The 24768-nt window shown below is 39.0% G+C and overlaps 1 protein-coding gene across 2 annotated transcripts in view; it reads right to left on the bottom strand.

The window, feature by feature from the left end:
• The window catches only part of MOCOS (molybdenum cofactor sulfurase), a 208038-nt gene that overhangs the window by 5234 nt on the left and 178036 nt on the right, over positions 1-24768 (bottom strand). For both annotated transcript variants that reach the window (XM_063398852.1, XM_063398842.1), the window contains exons 9-14: positions 23054-23216; positions 16698-16779; positions 12404-12528; positions 11703-11808; positions 7857-7983; positions 5465-5569 (exon numbers count right to left, since the gene is read on the bottom strand). In XM_063398852.1, the coding sequence (XP_063254922.1) occupies positions 5465-5569; positions 7857-7983; positions 11703-11808; positions 12404-12528; positions 16698-16779; positions 23054-23216 (708 nt within the window). The remainder of the gene's footprint in view (positions 1-5464; positions 5570-7856; positions 7984-11702; positions 11809-12403; positions 12529-16697; positions 16780-23053; positions 23217-24768) is intronic.

Here is a 24768-nt window from a genome sequence, read left to right as displayed (position 1 = left end):
GTTCTCAAGCCAATGCTGAGGAACGACTGCAGCACTGTCAGATCCCAGCCCTCTAGCACATTGACTCTGTTGGATCAGCTGTGATGCTGGAATGGTGTAAACAACTGTTTCATTTAAAATATTAAAGGACACAGTCTTATTCTTCCATTTTTGCTTTTCTCTCATTTGTTGACAAGTTTCTCTGTTGGCATAAATGATATATTTTTCAGCCTTGTGGTTAATAAGCTGGATTCACCTCCTATACCCTAGTGCAAAAATGACAGTTACCATGATTTAATTTCTTTAAAAAATCTGGCAATTATAAAACAAATATTGTAAAATTAATACTAGTTCATGCTACACTACTTTCACACAAGAAGGAATTTTATAAGTAATCCATGTAAATGAGCCTATTTGATGCATGAGAAGTTATTTATATTTACTGCATTGTCATCTTGATGTATCTTAAAATGAGACTAAAATAAATCTGGGTAAATCGTTCACTGTGAAGAACTCAATTTACCTATTTTTGTTATTGAAAATCATTTAGCAGGATTTTAATGTGCCTTAAAACATTCAGAATTACTTTAAAAAAATGCATGTTTGAATGCATCTTGTCTTCAGGAGTTCTCAAATACTGTTTTTATACTGGTTCTTAGTATTTTTCTTCTCTGATTTGGCATCTAAAGTCTCAGTATTTTTTTTAGTGAGTAATGCCCAAGGAGTTTCCAAGGTGATGATATACTGATGGTATACACATTTTAGTAATAATGTCTGCTTGGAATTGTCGACCTCTTTTTTTTTTTTTTTTCCCCTGGTGGATGTTCTTAAATCCAAAATTTAGCCTGTGATTGCCAGAAATGGATTTAACATCTTTTAAGGAAATTTCCCTGTTTTTTCAATAATTACAAATAATGACTCAGCAAGTACTGATAATAGCAATCACACACACACCCCTGCCAAGCAACCACAAAAGCTGCATCTGCCACTTCAGCTCTGTTTCAAGAGAAAGATAAAATGTAGAAATCGGTCCTTCTCACATTTGTGATGAAAAATGAGGCTTTGAGACGCAGAGATTACAGTCTGCCGTTACTACAGTGAACTGCATAATCTCTGCCTGCTGCTGCTACCTTTTCCTGACTTCAAGGGCATTTTATTCTACATATAATCTTCCCAGAACACACCAAGAACTGGGCAGGGAGGGCAAGACTGTGAGCTCGGTGGCTTTATATGGCAGTAGAAACTCTTCCCACGACTGTAAAATGTTACAGGGAAAAAAAATATTAAAGCTTCTTGATTAGGAAAAAGTAGACCACTTCACTGGTGGGAGAAATAGAAAGAACATACATATTCTTGCCAACAGTGAATCATATGATAGTCATCGCACTCAAAGGAGGAGCTATGAAATGCTGTCATTCTTGCATGCTGTTTCAAGTTCGTTTACTGCATCAACAGTAATATACTCTGCTCAGAAATTCACTGACAGAGAAATACCCTGTGTGCACTATCCCCTTTTGTAAGACAGAAACCTGAGGGGCTACATCTGCCAAAGGCCTGAGCTGAGATGCCTTTGAGTTACAGCTCCTTAAGAATCAGTTAACACAGACTAGAACCTGGTAAAGAAATACCCTGCTAGAATCTGTAACAAACACATAAATCATACTGCATGCTAATACTGAGCTTTGGATGGATGAGTTCTGGATTTTGCCCCCAGACGTAGCTCTCAGCTGCCTTATCCCAGCAGATAAATTTATCTGTCCAGGTCTGATCATTTATTTATACAATAACATAACCTCTCTCTCATCCAAAGATTTGGGAGATACAATTATTAAAATTGATTTTTTAATGTAATAATGATTTATTAACTTTAGATTTACTAGAACCTAAAGCCTTACAAAATAAGAGAGTGGAAGTACTCACTTTTGACATGCTGATTTTTTATATTGGAAAAAGGGATATTTTTAAGCTGATGTCAATAAAACCCCATATTATTCTGTTGAAAATATCTGAACTGTAGAATGTTTCCTTAAGAACTGAATTTCCTTTGCTCCACCTTAAATAAATGCATTTTCCAGTTCAGCCATCAATGAGAAAAGAGAACTATATTTTTTTGGAGGCCTATTAATTACAACAATCACTGTTCTCAAATGTTCCAGATATTTGAATGAACAGCATTGTATGGTGCAAAGCCTTGCGTTACCATGAAAATAATGATAATGATACATCAGATAGGAGAGGTCATTTGCTATCCTTGCTAACATTTCAGTAAGCAATCCAAAGGCATGGCATCTAATTCTGCAGGAAAAGGAGCTCTCCCAAGGCACAATGAGATTCAGAAAGAAGGATCAACAGCCCTCAGGAAAAAACACAAGCCTTTTAGAGTATGAAGGCATGTGCAAACATAATGGATTTCCCTTGATGTGCTGCTATCCATACATTTAGACCAGGGCAGGCTGCTAATGCAATAATTCCCTTTGCTAGCTTGACAGCAAGTCCCAGCTTATAGCACTGCTGCAAATCTACCCACAGGGCTTCCGCTATCATTAGCGCTAAACAGCATCTGCAAAACACCAAAGAGAGGCAGGAATTCTGTGTTCTCCCTTTTCCACCCATGTGTGTTTTGCATCAGGTGGTGAGGCATGTGAAACAGCATGTGGCCATTTGCTTAATGGAGTTATCTAGTCTTTCCTAATCTCCTGCAGTAACAGAGAGCACTCTGTCACACAAGGAGGGCTCATCTTTCCTTTCCAGTCAAAAATTACAGAAGGAATCCCTTATGAGTGTTTCTTCAGAAAGCAGAGCGCAAGTTCACTTTATAGAGGTGTTTACATTTTATGTCAAGCAATGACATGAAAGGCTTCATAAAAAGTAGCTGGCAAGGCTTCAGCACCATGATTTGCATTTATCCGGAAAGATGCAAATTGCTTGTGTGGCTAGTTACAGTAGCTGGTTCTGATTTTCAGCTGCAATCCATGTATGCAAAGGCTCCATCTTTCAATTTGAAGTACCAGGTTCTCAGAGTCTCAAAGGAATGGAGATAAACAGGATTTTGGAAATAACTATCGAACCACCTCTTACAAGACTTACATGATTTAGCTCATTATTGAAGTTCATTGGCAGTGCTATTTGGGCTACTTGTTTGATAAATTTCAATGCAATTTTTCAGGTTGGTGTTCTTGGAAAAAATAAAATGGAAAATATTGACATCTGGCTCTCTTTTCTATGTGCAGTATCTTTAATGTTTTGGCAATCAACTTGCTACAGCAGCTTTCCAAAAACCTGGGAAATTATCTTAAATCTTATTTTTCTGCAATAGTTTTTTTTGTAGTTTGAATTAGATTATTGACAAATGGAAGCAAACACTGCTGAATTCCTTCACTGAATCTGATTAAAAAGAAGAAAATGAAGTCTATTTGATGACTTCTTAGCAGAAAAGCACATGGTAGAGATATGAATCACCAAAGGTAGAGACATGAATCACCATAGCTCTGTGATTTTACACAGTCACATGAACTCGATGTTCTTTCTTCCCACTGTGAGCCGTGAAAGGTTTGGATCACTGTCCTCTGTTAGGTCTGCCGAGCACACTAAAAATGCCATAGTCCTTCCTGGGTGCTGCTCACTGATAACCAGCTGGTGCCCATCACCACAGAGGTCACTGGGAGGAGGGATGGGCTCAGAGGTCTTCTCAGACCACACCAGGCAAAGCTACCAGCTCAAACTCTCCCGTTCAATTGTCAGCTAAGCCAGAGGACTCACCCTTACGCAGAGCAGGGTCTGCTCACAAGACCCCAGCTGCCAGCAGCGCTGAAGGCTGGGAAAAAACAAAGAAAGGTGAAAGCCTGTGTCTTTGCAGTGTGAATATTGGCACAGCTGAGGAGGAGAGAGCACTCCACTGCGCTGATCAGCAGCGCCTGCCTCGCCTTGCCGTGCGGCTTTCATCAGGCACCAGCTTCTTCTCCAGGGGCTGGATTGCTCTCCTTGCCTTAGTCCTGTTTGAATGAGCCACTTGGTTCTAGCAGTGCATCAAGAAAACCTCTTCATTGTTGAGTTAATCAGAATGAAAGAAGAGCTCCTCTTTGCTGTGGGAAACATGCAGAAGATGCTTTGCCTCTCCTGAGAATCTGCATCCTGACTAAGGTTTTGTTGCCATTTTCTCGCTGAGTACAGAGTGCCTTCTCTCTACAGAGGTTTCAAGTAATAATCCAGTAAAACCCACATGGACAGAAAAAGTCCTCTGCATACTACACCTCATGTGGCAGTGAGAAGCATCCCTATCCCGAGTGCCCAAATGTGCTCTGAAGTGTCCCAAATGCTCAAATGTGCTCTGAAGTGTCCCAGATGCTGCAGCTGTGGCTCACCATTACTCAGAAAGGGCCCCTGTCCTCAGGCTACCCACCGTGGCCAAGAGCTCATCTCACACAGGCCCATGTACAGTGGTGACCTGGAGCAGAGCCTGCTGTGCAAGCCTAAGTCAGCTCAGGTCAGCGGGAAGCTGTGCCTCGACAGCCGGCCCTGCCTGCGCCTCTCCCCAGCTCACTGCACCCGGCTGGAGCCAGAGGAGCTATTCACCAAGGATAACAGCCAACGAAAAGAAAGCCCTTTGTTTGCTTAATGAGTCACTGAGACGAATCAATTTATTAGGGTTTTTTTTTTGTCCAAACATAGAATGCAGTATTTGTAACTTGTTTGTGCATTGTCTGGTTGAATGATTTTCAGCCTATTTGTTCTTGCTCTGTGCCGGTGCGGTGCCCGTCTCTGGTGTTTGGCGGGTACTGGCAAGGCTCCCAAGCCCTGACTGCCTGAGACACTCTAACAACAGAAGCTTAACCAACAGGAAGCAATGAATTTTGAATAAGGATTTTCAGCTAAATAAATACGTATGAGGAGATTTGTGGAGCTTTTGGGATGCCGAACTGTCTAGCCATCATCTGAGTGCTGTCAATTCCAAGAAGCAATGCAACCTTAGGAAGCAGGCCCTCAAACAATCACCTGTATTTCACAGTTACTTTCTGCTTACTTTCTTAAGCAATTATGCTCCACTTTGGCTATATTCACATCCGCTCTGTTTTTCATGCTAAGTAATTTCTCAGGGTAAGAAAGGTAAAGTTTGGTCTTACATGCCAACTGTATAAGTTCAAACACTTTCTGATTCTTCAGCGTAATTCTTTTCTTAAAAGACATCAGTGCATCAGCTCATGTTTTTAAGACCAAAATAAGCACACTGTAAAGAAGTACACACTGAAGAAAAGCGAGCACAGTTAAAACTAATGTATATTAATAGTCTATTTCCGAATAGAAAAAGTATTGAGCATTTTATAGAAATAAACCATGCCATACCTGGGTTGTAAGTGCATCTTCTTTTTACAGAAAAATCCAAATGGTAACAATTTAACTGTGAATGTACTCTCAGCAGATATTTCACTGCCCATGCAATAAAGTCACTATATCTTTCATTACAGCTATTTTGAAGCACTGTACTGACCTTTCTACCTCTGGCTGCAGACAGGGACTGCAGAACTTCTTTGTTTCGTTCCCCAGACTGTTGATCAATGCAGATTATTTGACATCTGCTACATGGACCCACAACCTGAAATTTTAGTTAAAGAAAGTTCATGGCTGTTTATCAAAGCAGTACTGGATTGAACAGTACAAGCTTCTGACCATCACAATATCTTAAACACATACCTTCTGCATACTTCTCCTGTGGTTTTTCAAGCTTTCATTATGTAAAAGGTCAAGTCTGTTCATCTAATGTAGTAGGTCTACTTGCAAAAGTCTCACTGAATTTTTAATTAACTTTTTTCTTCTCTTAAGGAAAACTTTCTCAGAGACAGAACCTGAGAAATACCAGGTATTTAAATATTTGTATTTCCTGATGGCTTCACTTCTTCTATGGGTTAGCAGGGCTGCTTGCCCAAAGAGCTGAATACAAAACCAAGCCAATGCCTCAGGATTCAACCCAAGGAGGATTTTCTTGGGACTGTTTTAGTGTAGCTGAAACGCGCAGTATATTTCTTATATGCATGGCACTTTTAGATACTCAGAATGTAAAATATTTAAATATACAAGTTTACCTAATCAGAAGAAATAATTCATCCCCTATCATCTTTTACACATGATATTAACATCATATGTAATTCTTTTTAAACTTAATTGTTGTTTGAGCTAAAAATATGATTTTAGGGAAAAAAACCCCAAAACAACAACCCTGCAATGAATTTCTTCTAGAGCTTTAAAATGTAGAAGGATGAGATACTGCACTTTCACGTAATACTGCATCCCTAACTTTAGCAAAGCTGTAGATTACAGAAATTACATCTTTCAGTATCCCAGTATACACATTCTACTTTTGTAAAATGTCCCATAAATTTCAAATAGGGCAAATAATTAAACTGTACACTTCAAACATTTTGTGCTGCTCTGAAGTGATATTTCAGGTCTTTGAGATGCATCTAGATTGCTTGTATAACTCTTCAGCATAATCATCAACACCAAACATCAGCTCTTTTATAAAATAATTTTCTACAGCTCTATTTTTTTATTAAAAGAACAAGAAGACAGAGAAGTATTTTTTCCCCCTTCTTTACTTTGTTCAACAGCTTCTACCATTTTTGTGGCATAAAGAAGCAATAACATAATTTCTACCGTTACTACATCAGTATCTGAAAAAGGACCTAGGAGAGATGGGAAAAGGCAATGCAAGTTGCATAAGCCTTTCTATTTTTGCCTTGTATTCCTAAAGTATATCAATGCCAGAAATAGGAATGCTTTTCATTTTGTAACTTATCAACAGGATCCTCTGTTGGACTCCCCAGTGTAACTCCAGCCTCCAACAAGCTACACACCATGGATTTTGTCCTTTGTGTTCCTCATTTCTTACTTATAGGAAATTTTCCTCAATTTTCTCTAACTCATATTGCAGCTTACTGATCAAAGCACACATAAGATGAGAGCACAAAAGCAATTATTTTCCACCCTTGCTGAAAAAGTTTCCTACAGCATGCTGACCAGAGAAAAAAGGAGAGATGCGTATCATATCTTCTAGATTTGACCTCAGTACTCCTATCATTCATACCTAAATTATAATCTCTAAGAAAACAATGAATAAGCCACTTTCTCATCCTAGGCAAAGCATCTTCAAATACATATTTCATAACTCCTGGCCAGACAAAATGAGCAGAACATTTAATATACGTGTGCATCATTCCCTTAGGTGTCATGTGTAGCTTTTACAGATTTTTTATTAAGAGTTTTTCCTTGAAAGAATGTATTTACAAACAAGGCCCGACTCTTCAGCATTCTCCTCACAGTACAGAGGACATTATGTTGTTAGCTTTGATATGAAGCACAACATACCAAAAAACCCTTCCAAGCTTGAAATAGAAACATTCCTTGAGTGAAGCCTAGGATAAGATGTATACAACAGAGGGCAATAGACCGTGAGTGTTCACTTGAATTCATGTCTAGTTTTTGGTAATCAGTTCCTTGATTTGCAGTAATGTGAGGTTACATTTGGACTACTGTGCTTAACAGCAACAGGTATTCTCTGCTGATGTGCTGGCTAAATATCTGCTGTCAACTCTGCCTCAAAAAACCTGATTATTATTCAGTTCAGATAGATAAAGATAAGAAACACTATGAATTATGACATTCAACAGAAGTGTGGAGAAATATGGTAAAACCTCTTAAATATATTGAAGTATGTTTGTCACAGTACACATCACTTTTTTTTTTTAAACACACTTTAGAAATTTCACCTGCACAAAGCCTGCTGCCCATGTTTCTAGTCAAAGCCTTGCAAAAATTGATTTATATCCAGGAATCAAAGTGCTTTGTGATACACTGGGGCATGGACAAGAGAGAAAAGGTCGTACCTGGAATTGCAGAGCACCTATTGAAATCTCAGCCCACTCTTCCTCCTCAAAGGACTCTGGTGCACTGATGACAATGTTGGCACGGAAACGTCGGATCAATTCCTCTATTTCCAATGGCTCCTTCAATCTGTCTCACAGAGTTGACAGAGCAAAAGAAAAGATAAAATTATTAACTAAGTTTGTATTAAATGTTTGTGCTGTAAGAATCTGGTGGCTCCTGTGATTAGCAAGCGCTTCTCCAGAATAACCTGGACCAAGTTTTATTACAAAGGCTATGGAAATGGCACAACAGTGGTTACAAATGCTTTGTAACCCCTCAGTCATTACATGTAATCCTCCAGGTGGCTTCTTCAGAGGTGTAACCTGGAACTGTAAGTACGGCAACATGTAGATAGGTGATTGTGAACCATGCATATGAGAAAATTCCCAATTTGTTATCATATGTAAGGCTAATGGTAACAAGTAAAAAGATCTTTTCAGTTAGTAATCATTTGACTTGTTAAATATTGTAGAAAGAGAAGCTTCTAGAACCAAAGCAAATAAAATTTTATTCTGCACATGCTGCAATGTCAGAAGGGACAAAACCAGCAGTTGCTGAAGGTAAAAAAGGCCAGTAAAATAATTTTATGGGAGAATATATCCCTCATATTATTATTATTTGCCTTTGGGAGGCGGCAGATTGCACCAAACGATAGGTGTTTTTAAAAAAATTAATCTTTGTGTGGTGATATCTCCCCCTCTTTACAGGCATTTGAGCTGCCAGAGTGTAGATTTGTGTCAGTGTGGAGAATGTATATGAGACAGAAAGAGCAGCAGACTGCATACAAATATCAGAAATTTTGCAGCATCTTCAAATTGTCATTCTTCACTCTTCTTCTAAAAGAGGACTTGAACAGTACCAGGAAAAAAAAAAAAAAAAAAGAAAAAAGTAAGCACAATTTAAAATGTATTTTATTTAGAGAAAAACATGCAAAATCAAAGTACAGGGAAAACTTTGCATCAAGCAGTCTCGGCAGAGGAGGCCTGTTAGGTAAAAAAAAAAAGAGCCTGGTTTTATTTAAAACAGTCTGGATGATGTTCTCTAGCAGACAGAAGTGCATAAGTATAAACTGCCTGTGCAGACTTTCAGTCAAACCACAGGAGCCCAGCTCCATCAAGCCCCTGTGTTCACAAGGGTTCCAGCAGCCTGAGGGTAGAAGGTGGGATGGGAAGCTGCAAGGTTACAGGCTTTCCCTCAAGATCCCACAGGTAATCCCATGGCTGAGACACAGTTTGTAATGAATGCAGGAGCTGGGAGCCAACAGGACTACTAGATTATGCCAGTGCTCTTACAAACAAAGAGGAAAATAGCAGCTACTTGTGAACACATTCAATTATGCTGCTGTGCTCCCCAGCTTTGCTGTGGGCTCTTGGAGCTTGGCTGCTGTGGAGTCTCTAGTTTTGAATGTGTTTTCAAAATCTAAGTGCCTGCCACCCCAGTTTGTACTGGTGGGGCCATCAAAAGCCCCAGTAACCTCAGCACTGGGCCTGCAGTGACCTGAGAGAGCTGCTAAAAAACCCCTTCAAGCTTCTACTAAACTACCCCTTGCTGCTGAACTCAAAGACTGCAATGCCCCTGCCCCACCTTCAACGTGCTCAGGCTCACGTCCAGAATACCTCACCTCTCTTGCAGCGCCCCCAGCCCTCAGAAATGCTTATAATTACTTGGCAATATGTATCTGAGTAAATTTCTATTACTTCTCCTCCCACAAAACATGCATTGGTTGGATGGAATGGCAGGTACCTTCATCCTGCAAATCCCAATATGGACCTGTTTTGAACATCAGTGTAATGTGCCAAAGTCAGCCTAGGTGCTTTGGATTTTCACAGCAGTGGGCTCTGTGATAAAAAATGCATTAGCTATATTTAACAGGCAAACCTGAAAACTAATATTTATATCCTCAGGGTTACATTTCTAACAGGAGCATTTGAGCATTAGCCCAGGCCATAGAGATTTTCATGGAGGTGACCTGTAATGGAAACACCAGAGAGACAAATGTCTGCAGTTACAGATATCCCTCCAACTGTACACTACATTCTAATTTTTAACTTAATTGCTGTTTCTGTTTTAGATCACCTCTCAAGAGCCAAATGCAAACTGGAAGACTAGTATTTACTTATGGAAGATACAAAGTGAAATTATGAAAACTTGAAAATTGAAATTGTTTTGTAAAACTTAGCAGGTTTCCATTAAGCAAAAACAAGCCCACATGCCAAGAAGCTAAATAAATCTAAAACCCCTCGAATATTTAACAAAAAGCCATAAGTGCAGTTCTTGAAAGTACATTGGATAGTTCAATATCTGGAAAGTTCATACACCATGATTTAGTAACAGTGCAGAATGAGGTTGCTGTATATCTGATTTTATTTCTCCAACACCTGGAGAAGGCACTGCATGGAAAAACATGTGGAAGAGAGGATGCTTCCAACTCACACTGCAGAGGGGGAAGCAAGATACTTCTCAGCCAGCATTGCAGGTCACATCTGGAGTTTCCTTTGAGGAAAGGGAGATTACAAGCCTAGCTGTGCTGGAAGATACTAGGTGTAAAATCAGTGTATCATCTGATGCTGAATGTTTTACTGAAGTTTCTTGTTCTCCTTTGTCCTCACTTGCTGCTTCTTACTCCTCATCTTTGCACTCAAATCTCATATCTGGAAGGTTCCTCCCTGAGTCTTGTCATAGCAAACACCCATCCTGAGTAAAGGATGTCTGCAACAAGTGCCCTCCCAAGGAGATGTAACCCATCCAGTCAAGCCTCACAGCAAAGGCATTAATTGTCACTGAGAGATGGACTGATTCAAACCTCTTCTACACATATTTCCCATGATATTCTAAAATTGCCCAACTGTTTTCCCCTAAAGAGGGAAAATCCTCAGACAATGCCAGCTCCAGTGGACTTAGTGATGCTTCATTCAGTCAGTGGTTTTAATCCTGAAGCTATATACATATCCCCCCTGCAGATACATATATATATATTTATCCTTTACTCAAAGCAGGAACTTTCAATGCAGGGGATGTGTTTGGTGGGTGATTAAGAGGAGAGAAGATGACTCCAGGAAGAAGCAAGAGAGAAGTTTTGAGACAGGAAAAGAGGGCTCAGAGAAAAATGCTGGGGGTGTGGGATGCATTATGCAAGACCTAATGGAGGCCTTGAGGGAAGACTTTTCATGGAATTTGAACCTTTCCTAGCTATATTCAAGAAACAAAAATTTCCTATAGCCAGTATTTGAAAATTTAGTTGGTAATGGGTTTGTTATCTTTGAACTATGCACTGACTCAGTGTTTCATTTGCTGATTCTATCTCCCAATTTGTATAAGTAAAGCCAAATTAAATTAAGAAATAAAACTATTCCAGTCATGAAAGTACTTTTAAAGTATTTCTGCCGTGCATATTTACTCTAAATGTTAATAATTCCCAGGGGGAGGAAATAGTTCAGCCAGTAGGAAGACTTTATATTTTTACTTGTCAGACAATTTACATTGAGAAAACCTATTTATCCTTGTTCTTCTGACAAATAGAAGTTGGTTTTTTCTCAATAATATCTTTCCACCAAATCATTTGACAAAAAATTCATTTAAACTTTCTTAAAGATGATTAGTAGACAGTTGATGCTCATGCATTTAATCTAAATTTTCAGAAATCATAAAATAATTAGTAATTATAGCAGTTTAGTAGCCATATATTTTTTGAATGTTGAAAAGTAACTATCTCTAAATCTCTACATAAATCACATATATTGGCATCTTATGGCGAGATTCTGGAATCCAAGATCACTGAGAGGCATTTGCAGACAGAAGCATCTTACCTTGCAGAAATGTGTTCTTTCAGCTCCAGAATGCTTGCTACATTTATCAGGAGGTATTGTGCTTCATTCACAAGAGAGAGTGAGATGTTTGTAGCAGAAGACAGGCCTAAAAAAATCAATCCAAGATTCTAAAATGATCATAAAAATTACTGATTTCACCTCATCTTTCCTTTGACCTCTTACTCATTCTCATTACTAGTTTATTCATGTGGTCCCAGGCACTGAGGAAATATTCCAAAGATGCCCTCAAACCTTCAAATGATAATGATGCAATGCAGTTAGAAACTGAGGTAGAGTTGATATTTTACCAAATTTGTAAAATAGTTTACAAGAGCAATATCTATGCATTTTCAGTGCTCTTTCAATTTCAGTGCTCTTTCAATTATTCCTATAATGAAATTCAGGCTCTGAATAAATTCTTTGATTCTTAGATTTCTCATGATCATTTTTCCGAATGGTCTTTGAGTTTCCAGACAAAATCATGGTCATGATGATAACTTCCCCCCCATACTGGTGCATCTGTATATTTTCACCAAATCTAACAAGTAGAAGGGTAGCAAAAAGTCAATTTGGGTATAAACATAACAACTAGATCAATACTGGATAACTTTTTCACCCTTTATCAGGGTACCTATATGTGAAGCCCATGAGCCTGGTGTTTGCATGAGGAATCACAAGTATTTTTAAGGATAACAACATACCTTTTGTATTTTTCTGATGTGACTTGTTTTTCACGTCTGAACTTTGTCTTATCAAGCGACATGAACTACCAAGAAATGTAGAGAGCCAGGCAGCAATTCTTTCTCCACAGTCATACGTTTTTACCCTATTACAAGAAGAGAGGAAGTCTAAATTTGATTGCCCAAACATTAATTTGCAAAACAGAAGTCAAATTGTGAAGATGTTTATTTGGCTTCCTTCAATACAAAGTACAGAATCCATATTGTCTGATGAATGTCTGATGTGAAGCTGTGCATGACTCTAACTCCACATTTCCTCAGCTTTACTCTGTTCCTCTTGAAGTCGACCTTCACAAGAGCTAATTTAGTTTAGAAAATTACCGTGGAATAAAGGATTAATCATAACACTGAACACATTGAGTCCGAAGTACAATAAGTGGTTGCCCATATAACAATATTAAAATACAGTACTATGAAATAGTCACACTTTGGTCTGTACTGTTTACTAAAAACAGAGAAGAATGATCTGAGTTCAATTTAAGATTGCTCTGCTGTGTGTAATTTTTAATGATCCCATCAGGTACAATGATGTTACTTCTCTAATTTAATTCATGTTAGTACAGACATTTAACATTAAAACACAGCTCCACTAACAGAGGTCAAGTATCTCTCTAAAGATGATTTCCATTACCTGTAAAATGTCTAGTGAGTTATGCAAGTGGGCAAAAGAATTGCCTTTTTTACTTTGATCTAATCTTTCCTAGAGGGATGTCAAAATCACCTCTCTCAATCCAAGAGGGCCACAGATCAGACCACTGGAAATTGATCCTGTTTGACATTAAATTCTCCAGCCCTGAGTAAACTTAATGTCAATCTTCCAGAATCCAGACATGTAGTTTAAATCAGTCGTCTGGGTTTCACTCACAGAAAATGGAAAGAAGCAAGTAGTTCCCATCTATATTAGACCTCAGGATGGGATGATTCACTGTGGGAATGTTCAACTGTCTATTGACTACATAAAGAGATTTGACTGATACCTAACTTTAAATGTAAGAAGAATGTGAATTCTTATGCTGATCTAGGGAGGATTCCTGTAGCAAGGAAACTGAAGTAGTCGTGTTCCTATGCTCACCTTGATGTCACATCCTGCCAAAGAAGTTGATCTGCATGGAAACTATCTGCTTTGTGAAACAGGAAAAGAGCGGCTCCCAGCAAAAGGTGCTAAACCCCAGGATTGAGAGGAAGTGGCTTGGCTTTACAAAATGCTCTGTAGGGTTCAGCTGAATGACACAGGTACAAAGCCAGCAGAAGTGAAACCAAGGAGGTTTTATAATCCTGCATGGATCAGGCATCTCTTCAGCGCTTGTTCTGAATTTTGAATCATGGTGCAGCTCTGCATCCCTTTCCCCACTCAGGGTGAACAGACGTCAACCACAGCTGCATCTAGCCAGTGATGCCCTAGAACTGCAATGGTGTTCTGGTATGAGATGCAGGCACTGTGTCAAGAAAGAAGCCAAAAGGTGAGTGTCCACATGAGATTTCTGTCTGAACTGTGCCCCTGCCTGCCACTGTGTTAAGGAGAAGGCTGTTAATGAGAACATATGAATCTCCCATGATAACAGTGCAGGTGAAATAAATTCGTCCAGTGTTTTTTTCCACGTTCACAGAGGTGCTAGGAGTGTTTAAAATCTCTCCTGAGCCAATTGCCTCTGGCCGCCTGTTGAATATTAATACAGTATAAATGAGTAAGAAGATTTTGCCTTCTTTTTATACACTTATTGTTTTGAGCCACAGCAGCTGAGTTAAAGATTCACCATATATATATATATATATATATATATATATATGTACCATTCTTGGTATTTCATCAAATGTCACTGTGTAGTTTCTGTATTCTAAGACTCCAGTGTTTTCAAATTGCTTTCCCTTATTGTTAGACCATTTTCTGAGCAAGTACTATCATCTCTTCAAGGTCTTAGTCAAAGTCATTCTGTTGCAGCTCAATTTCACTTGTTTTCTGCTTGTGTTTATTTTTGTGGAGTATACCTTTACATCTGTCAGCATTACATTTCATTTGGCACATGTCAGGCAATTTATAAAGGAGAGCCTATTTCTCTCTGATTTCACTTGCTGTTTGCCTTGAGTTTCCCACTCATCTTTCTATTATGTCATTTAGCTTCAGTGCATTACAACTGGTCCCTCTAGCAGGGTAATTTACAGAACAAGAAACAACGACAGATGAAGTCTGAATATTGATCCCACGGGATGTAATACAACGGGCTCAGTTCACCTTGTTCTTAACTACACTTTTGTCTTCTACCACTGCTACGCTTCCCTTGATCTCTTTGATGTTGCAACCTGTCAAAGAGGAGGCTGCTTATTTCAGTAGAGCAGCAACCTTGAGCATTTAGGGTCTTCTACAACATCAGTCCTATCAACATTAGCTTCTACTTTCATCTGTCCACTGTTAGACACTGTACCAGAAAGCCATGTCCCTCTGATGTGAGCAGCACATGCTGATGGACAGCCCCTGATGGGATGAAGGCTAACGCTGATGAATTGCTCCAGAAGGGAAACTGGGCTCATTAAACTTCCGCAGCTGCTGCGAAATTAAACTTCCTCACATGACTGCTTGCAGATTCTACATCATGTACTTTTCTCAGTCATCTCAGTCTAAATTCAGAGAAAGCCAACAGAACTGGAAGAAATAACAGCATCAGAGCACAGAATTAATAAATAGAAAATACATTCACTAGGCATTTCTTTCAAATAAAAGCTTTTTAAGAAAGACTTTTGGTCCCACTGTTCACCTTAGACACCTTGCAGAAAAGACCCTAGACCACAAGTCACCTCCTGTCCTCTTGCGAAGCACTGCTTTTCTCATTATTTTCGGCCCTGGGGGCTCCTCTGCTGAAACACTGGAAACTGGCATCAATTGCTATTGGATCTCTGAGCAGTTTCAGAGCCTCATCAATGTTGTTCACTCATCCTGCCTTGTTTCCCGTCTTGTTTATTTGCTAGTCACAGTCCACTATGTGCAATTTTCTTTCACATCCCGTTTCTTATTCATTCAGTCCTTTCCTTCCTCCTCAGAACTTTTAAAAGTTTTCAATGAAAACTTCCAATTTGATACAATAAAAATGACACAGTCAGTTACATGAAAGAGAAGCTACAATAAACAGGATGGCAACAAATTTTATGCACACAGAGAGAAAGATAACTCAGGCTGTTTTACAGCCTGTAATAGATAGGCTTACCATGGGGAGGCTAGGGATGAGTCAACACTAAGGGAAGTGGGACAGATGGTTAAAACAAATGACTCTTGGGTGGATTCCACTACCTGAGGAAAATACACTTCTGAGGAAAAGATCCTCTTTATCATCTGAATAGCTAGTAGAAAATAAGGAGAAGACAATTTTCTGCATGGCTCCATGGGGAAATTGCCAGGTCTTCTGCTGGTTTGTTTATGTGTTACTCAGAGAAGCAAATGTAGAGGGTTACAAAGAATCAGTATACCTTGGTGAAAGGAAGACATAAATCTTTAAGTGGCTCTTTTAGTTGGACTTACCAAGAGACTCATTGAAAAGAAACATAGTAGATAATGCAAATGTACTTTAGGAAGGCACTTGATACACTGCCACTCAGAAATCTTAATAAGACTGTGGGAAGTTCTTAGAAAATACGATGAATAAACACTTAAGTTTATGGATAGGAAATAAATTTATTCATAATGCTATATTCATTGAACGGGTATGTCTCTTGATCAGAATTAATGTTATTTAACTTACATACTGGCAGTTAAGATTGTTAAGGGGACACTGAACAACATGGATGGTCAAAACAAAATTAAAAAGGGTTGTAAACATGGAAAGCTGTTTATAACTTCAGAAAATTCTAGCAATTTAAATCCATGCAGTATGAAATGGGTAAAGCTGCCAGCATTATCGCTATTAAATGTGGAAACTGAATTCAAGTCCTGCTGAGATCCCCAGCTGGCATTTGGAGGTAACTGGGGAGACCTCCTTTTCTCATGCTTGGCGCAAGTTAAAAAAAAATCTCACCCATTCAAGTGAGGGCTAAGTCAGTTTATTGTACTGTCCCTCCTCTCCTTCTTCATTTTTTAAAATTTTTACTGTTTTCTATCAGACATGCTGGGCATGCCAGCTTATTTAAGTAGGACCACTCTCCTGGGTCCACTAATCATTCATTGCTTTCCATGATTTTTTCAAGGACTTCTGTCTATGTGCACATCTGTTCACATCCTGAGTGCCACTGGAGTGATTTTCAGCTTCAGTACCTCTCTGCTCTCACTTACCTGTGTGAACAGACTTTACTCTCACAGATCACAGTGTCTTTTCCAGTATTGTCTTCTAATGGTACAGATATTGGGTCCATGCCTAGGTGGACAGAGAGCAAATCATATTTAAGTAAAAAAAATATGAAGAATGATAGGGTCATGAAAAAAGTTCTTATTTTTGCTCTTTCTCACAATCACAGCAGCCCCACAAATAGCAAATTAAAAAAATCTTTTTTCTTTTTGCTAGAATTATATTCTCTGCCAGCAGGTGGCTCCAAATGATAAAACAAAGCGCAAAGGCTGCAGAGGACCTTGGTTCTCAAAGCATATTTATAAAATACACAATTTCAGCTTTGAGTAACTTCCTTCTCTGTTTATCTCAGGCAACAAAACTGGCACAGAATTATGGCCTCATCCACAGTTTCTGTTGAAAGGATGGTTCCTCTGACAAGCCAGGAGATGATGTTAAACACTGTCTGTCGGAGTAGAGGGATTGAGGGATCTGAAAGATGAAGGAGGATGAAAAAAAAACCACAGTCTGCTCAAAAAAAGAAATATACTGTGATAAAAAACTACAATAATTTAAAGACAAAATGTATGGAAAATTGTGAATGAGAAACTTATCCTCTTCTATTCATCTCCAAGTTTAAACCAGCTGAGGATTCCCTGGTAATGATCTGTCTTAACAACTTCTCCCACATTTTTCTCATCTTAAACAGAATGACCCGAAGAGATGGAAAGGGTACTGTAGTTTACTAGAACCAAAAAGAAAAGCTGTACTACTTTTCATTCTGTTAATTGAAAACAATAATCTTAAATGAAGAACAAAGTGTTTTACTGTGTGGCTGCAACAAATTCAGCTTTTCCATTACACTGGAACATATATTAATCAAGACTCTGACCCCCTCCCCACCCCCATATCCCAAAATTATAATCACACACTTTGATATTATATAATATTGTAAAAAAAATAAGAATCATGCTCTACCAACTCTGTGATATGGGGAAATCAAGTTGGCTTATTTGCTTCTGAAGAATAATGAAATGTAGTCAGATTCATTGTAACATGACTATCAACTCTGTTTCATGCATGTTTTACACAATAAAACGTGGTCTACTTCTTTGGTTAATTATGCTAATATACATCATAAGTGAAGACAGAGGGGGAAAAGTTGGGTTCACTTAGGAAAATAATACATGTAATAAATGCTTTGAACCATGTAACAACCTGATGTTATCATCTTATCGACTAGAACTCTTCGACTTTTAACAATTAAGCATTAGCATATTTCCTTCTGGAAAAGAAGAGTTTGAAATATTTCATCCTGCATGCACTCTTAACTGTTTTATCTTTCAAACACTTTCTAAGAAAGCCATACTCACAAAATTTCTTAGAATAGAATTTAAGGTTTAAAAAAGCAGCAAGTGTATCACAATTTTATTGAATAGTACACATTTTACAGCAATGTTTAGGTCAGTTAAACATTGTTAATTACAATTTTATTCTATCTTTAAGGCAAAAATGTAAAGTAGAATATTGCCAGTTACTAAAACGCAAAAGCTGTCATTCTGCTGGTCATTTGCTTGAAAATAAAATTCACAGATGTGCTCAAAGTATTAATATAAAAAAATCTTATCATTACAGCTCCTATTTTCAGTCAATGAGGAAAATTAGAGATCTGTTATTTCAATAGACTGAAATATAAACCATTCATGTATATTCTTTCATCAGTGTATGCACTTAGTTCCCATTATTTTTATTGGCAGTAACACATGACTATTTGAAGGCACAATAAACTCCATAAAGTGCAATTAGCTGCTCAGTTTTGCTAGCATCTTTCTACTCCAATATTTTAAAGTGCCTCCTCAACACTCAGAATTTCTCCCACTGTTCAGTGGCAAACTAACGCGCAAATTGCCAGAGTAATGCTGATTGTAATGCTAAAATGGAAAGAGAGAAATTAGTCTTTTCCAGAAATGCATTCTCAGCCAAATTCTGTTTGGCTACTCATTTGTGTAGGTCAGGAACAAGTGCAATGTAATCTGTGCTCCCACGTATTTGGTGGAGGAGGACGAGGAGATTTCCCTTGAATCTCACACAAGTAATAGGATTTCTGGAAATTAAGGCACTTGCTCCTGCCCACCTTTAAATTACTGAGAGCTAAACCTCTAATAACTTCAGTCAAGACACAAGAAGTTGTTTCTCTCCATGGTGGATGATTTGGAGTTAGGTACACTTATTTTCTCAAAGTGGGTTCTGTGATAGTGAGGCTTTGTTAGACTCTTTAACAGTAAACAAAATAGGAAATGCCTGTTAACAATCACATAGCCTAAGAAATAATTCTAACAAAATTAATAAATTCAGTTTCTCAAAAATAAAATCTCATTCTTTCTGCTGAAGAAAAGCACAGCCAGTGAGAATACGCACAAGCCTTTCCTCTCCCTCTGCTCTCAATCCCTTCGTCAGAGATCTGGGAAATACCTGGAGCTCCCCAGCTGCCACACAAGCCCACTAATTTTGCAGGCATGCCAGATCCTAAGATCCTTCATGCAGCTTTGGGCTGGTGTAGAGCCGCACTCTGCCATCCTTGCTACCCACAGTGGTGGCAGGATTGCACAGCTGGGTCAGCCAGATCAGGTTCTGCCCATCCACAGCTGAGGCTACAGAGACAGCCAACATGCAGGGGTTAAAGAACCACCCTGAAAGGGTGTCTCAGTGCAGAGAGAATTCAGCAAAAGGTGTTGAAGTAGTTACAGGCACACTAAATCATGCTGACAAATTTTTCTTGGACAGAGAAGACAGAATGAAATGAAATAGCCATAAACAAATTTTCTGCTAATCAAAGTTTCTAGAGGGAGAGGAAAGCATGTGCCTGGAGGGGAAGAGAGAACAGACTCATTATGTTTTAAAAGTGGCACAGATAAAGTCTTCACCACAATCTAATAGTGTAACAGCAAGGAAATGCTGTGTACTTCAGCTAAGTGGGATTTGGCCCACTCGGCTTTAGGCACTTACCAGAGGCACCTATTCCAGCAGCACAGGTGCCTTAGGCTCTCTCCTTTGGGGAGAGGCGCCTTCAGCCAGCAAAGCGCGCTCTGGGCGGGGATCTGCGCCACAGCGAGAAAAGCGCAGAGAGCAGCGGCACCGGCAGAGAGAACACAGAGAGAACACAGAGAGAACACAGAGAGAACACAGAGAGAACACAGAGAGAACACAGAGAGAACACAGAGGGTGCAGCTCCTGCAGAGGGGAGGCGGCCGGGCTGCACCGCTCCCCGGTCACCTGGGGCCGCTGGGCCTGCACAGGGACCGGAGCAAGGGCATTGCAGAAATGGAAAGAACAGAGAAACTGGGCACATGGAATGTGAGGGCAGGGGAAGGAGAGATGGAGGAAACAAAACTCATCTTGGAAAGATGCATGCTGCTGTGGCTGAGGAAAGACAGTTTGGCTGGCTGGCCTTCTGTGTGGATGAAGGAGCAAAGCAGGAAGGGACCTGGAGGCAGCTGTCAGTCAGCAGGGCAAGAGCTACGGATCTGAAATAACATCAGCCACCAACACAGGCCGGGAAGGTTCTGAGCTTCAGAACAACCAACCTGTCTGTTTGAAACGATGCCTTAAGTGTTAGTTTTCTTGTTTTTCAGATTCTGTGCTGCCTACATGTGTAGTTCTGAGCCTCATATTAAGTGTTAGTAAGATTTCTTCACAGAGCAGGTAGATAAAATAAATCCTTTTCCTGCTGAAGACCAGGGACAACAAGAACAACTTTCAGGCCCAAGGACATAAACAACAGTAGACTGAAGAGAGAAACAAGAAGGATGAGACCTCACAACCTGAAGCTGTAACTGCACAATTAAACCCCAGTATGCAAATGGACCAAAACTTATAAAAGTGTGAGACCTCATGACCGGTTGTCCATTTTGTGACCATTTAAAGTCCACCTTGGGTGTAGCCCTGGTCAGGCTCTCGTGCTGCCCAAGGTGTATCCTAAAGGCCTTTCAATAAATATCTATTTTATTCTCTAGCTCTGTCCAGTCTCTGTTTCAGGTCAGCCTTCCCAGGGCATCAAACTGAGTTCCACTGCTCCCCACCACATGGATCACTGCTCACACACAGCATTCGGCTCCAGGTCCTATATTTGCAATCAGCTACAGACAGGCTGGTGGAGTGGTGCCAAAAGCAGCAGGGATTATTGTGGGATTTTCAAGGAAAGAGTCAATTTATTAAATTAAATTTGTCTGCCATGAAATGATTTAAGTGGAAGATATAACACTGACCCATGTTTGTGAAGGGATAAAAGAAAAAAATTAAAAATTTAACACCAGCAAACAAATAATGGATTTAGATAGCAGGTAAGAAAGAAAACATAATAAATATTGGAACAACTTCCAACAGATTAATCTGCTCAGTCTTATCCTGCTGGTTTATATGTGCTCCCATCATTGTGCCATCTTAGGAGCGGTAAGCTCTGGAATAGACTTCCCAAGGAAGAGAGCCATTATCTCACCACCAAGAATTTTTAAAAAAACGCCACATGTTGCGAGAACACCATGAGAGTAAAAAACAGCAGGACTACTAGAAAAGAGGGCTCAGATCACCTCATGGGCTAGGATTTTGGTTGCTAGAGTCATTATATGAAGAATAGAATGACTCCATTCTTACACGCTGGCTGTACCAAAGCAGGCTGTAAATGAATGCCAATGACATTCCTGTTAGAGCACTGATCAATTACTTTTGGGTAGAAAAATGATCAATAGACTTGGACAATCACTTCTGTGTGAAAATGGTTCTCATTTTAATTGGAAGGAAGGCAAAGGACAAAGGAAACTCCAAAAGACACACAGTAAAATGTAGAATTTAATGGCAAATCTCACCCTGGCACTAAATCTCAGTCTGAACTGGGTGCCTTGACTGTCATTTTTGTCTGAGAAAACTTCCTCCTGAATCCTTGAAGTATGTCAGGTGTTACTGACAGATGCTATTGACAGGTGAACATACTAATGGGTATGCATTTCTCTGAACAAGTGCTAGTAAGGAAAAAAATGAAGAACAGACTCAGAATGGTCAGACAGAGAGACATGGTAAGGAAATAAATCTCTAGAAAGAATTAGTTCTGAAGCACTTGATAATTTACAAGTTGTGGGGGAAGGCTGTCTGTGCAACTGTACTACAGAAATTTGAGGTGCAAGGTGCTCCACATAGAATTGAAATGAATGAATGATAGATTTTCAAAGAAATAGCATGGAGGAAAGGGGGGAGAGCAGCAGTGTATGTGCCAGTGAGCAAGTCTGGAATCCCTAGGAAAAGAGTAGATTGTGTTTGGGATTGAAAATACAGAAAATAGCACATGATTAGTGGAAATATCCAAATGTAGGTTTGAGAAACCTATTTCAGACAAAACGAATCAGTGAGTCAGATTTAATTCTATGGAGAGTGCTCAAACAGCTGGAGATGACAACAACCCCGATGTACACACAGAAAGGAGACTGGTTACAGATCCACTCGTATGGATTTCTAATAAAGGGTGAAAAATCTGAAGATAGGTTCCCTTGTTTTGCTCTAACTGCTGAAAATGTGGGCACAGATATTATTAAGACATACAGGCTGAGTAAATGTTGGACCCCAGGGAAATGATGAACACCATTCAGACACATGCAAACTCAGCATTAGTAATGGCTTTTGTGGAATTCAAACCTGTTCCAGTATTCAGTGGCAATGTTATGAAAATAATTTTCACCCCTGATTAGCAAAGGGCTTTCTGTAGCACTTTACAAATTTTTTCTTTTTTTTTCCCCAATCACCGAATAAAAAGGATTTTGATAATTTCCAGGAACCTCAAACATCATGAAATATTTGCCTGCCAGTGCAAGTATTTAACTGAGTTAAATAATGTCTGGTCCTTATTTTAATTCATACTAATTTCCACTGAAGACTCTACCCCTCTAATCCCACAGACGAAAGGAGGAAGAGAGATACAAAATGGGAAGGTTTTTGGCTAGGGTGTTTAATGTTAGACCTCTATTCCTTTACCTTTGCAGCATTAATAATCTCTTCAGGCTATGGGACTTCATGCTATGGAGAGACGTTAGTTAGTAAATTTCTGTATCTGTTCCTTTCTCCATCCTGGAGCATTTACTTTATGACTGCACATAGGGAGCCACTGTCTACTCTCTGCCTACCCCAATAATAAGTTAGGAAGCCCCCCAGGGCTGCATATAACAGGTTGGCCCTCCATTGCCCACAGCTGGCACAGAACCTGTCCCTCAAGTCACAAGTAAGCACGCACAGCATTCAGTAGTTTGGTGAGCGCGTGCGGGTGTCCCTGCCTAGAAGTCTGACACCAATAAAGAAGGGAAGGAAAAGATTGTTAACTAACCTTCTGCCTGAATGACCATAATTTTTTGCTTCAGATCAATTGAGGGATTCACAAGACACAACCTTGGCTCCTGCTTCTGAGTCATGCAGACTCCATTCTGGTTTACAACCATCCAGTTTCGGTCATACAGCAAACCCTGGTTTCCCACTGGCCATTCTGTAACCTGGGAAAGCATTAGGAGAGGGTACAAGGGTTTAAAAAATGTTAGCTGCATTAATAGAGTCATGCTGAAAAGAAAAGATAGGGAAAAGAATCCTTTAATGAAACTTGTTGAAATCAGGAAAACTTATGCAAGCCAATGTCCACTTTTTATAAAAGAAACCTTAATTGGAAATCAAAGATAAAAATATCACTGCACAAGGCTGACAAAAAAATGAAATTGCTCCAAGTTGTTACATATTATCATACAGTTCAACAGAGCTATAAGAATAAGCAATCTCTGAAACACTCTGAAAACTGTCTTCAATTTTATACTCATCCATTTTTAGGACCTATTTCCCCAGAAATTTTCATTTAACTTACAAGGCACAGAAATTTTATGGGAATTTCATGACTCAAGGCAAAACCAAACAAACAGAAAGCAGAAAGATGATGAAATTCAAAATTCTGAAAAAACTTGTTTTTCATAAAATGAGACCAATTTATCAGTTAATCCATTTGAGAAAATCTCCACCTCTGAAGCTTCTGGTTTAGCTGGGAGAATAATAGTTTCTTTAGATTCCCTCACAACAAAACATATTGTCGTCTTCGCTATCTGTTCTTCCATTACTTCTATAATAGTCTTTACATTCAATAGCCCATACAAACATATTGTCCTTGCTTTCACATACATTTTCCTGGTGAAAAGAACATCTGTTTCTGATGCTACACAGATGGTAATCTTGAAATCCAAAAACAGAGCAATTTTAGTAATGCCTTTGGGTGACATTAATATCTGCTCTCTTCTCCAGAATGTTAAAATATTAATACCATTCTTGCAATATAAAGCTGGCCGCTAACATATTCTTCAGCTCACGTATGCTTTCTAGTCACAGCTGAATATGGAGAAAAGTTTACAGCTGAACTTCGTTGAATTCTTACAGAAAAGCTGAGTACATCTCATATGAATTAGCCAAAGACTTCAGCAAAAAACTACTGAGTAAAAGATATGTCAAGCACAGCCTGATGCTATGAAGAATAGCATGTCTGGAAGCACTGGCTAGATTAATTAAAAATCACATTTTTGTTTATCATGATCGACCCAAAATTTGACAGAATCTAAAATATCTCATTCTTATAAACTTTTTCTGTTTTTATAAAAGTTTGCAGCAGCAGTTTGACACTGACAGCCTGACTGTAGAAAGCTAAGGGCAGGCATGCCAGAACTGAAAACTTAAAGCATCAAAGCTGAATTCAAAATAATTTCACCACAGTGCTACCAATTATACCAAATACAGAAAATGAAAAAAAAATTATGAGAAGAAATGTGTTTTAGCAACCTACTTGATTTATAATATTATTTGGCAATTTTTTATGCAAGTGTGAATGAAAAATTCAGTGATAGAAATTTTAGTCTGATAGTGTAGTCTGAAATCACACCATCCAAGTACCTCAACCTGTCAGCACCTCAGTTATATGTGAACCTTTGTCCTGTCTTTTTTAGGAGAGGAATCATAGCCCAAAGACTGCACTATCAGCTGAAGAACACACTTTTGTTATTAGTGGAAATCATTCTT

Source organism: Prinia subflava, chromosome 1 (assembly GCF_021018805.1).
Source record: "Prinia subflava isolate CZ2003 ecotype Zambia chromosome 1, Cam_Psub_1.2, whole genome shotgun sequence".
Classification (NCBI taxonomy): Eukaryota; Metazoa; Chordata; class Aves; order Passeriformes; family Cisticolidae; genus Prinia; species Prinia subflava.
This window is presented reverse-complemented; position numbering and strand designations above follow the sequence as displayed.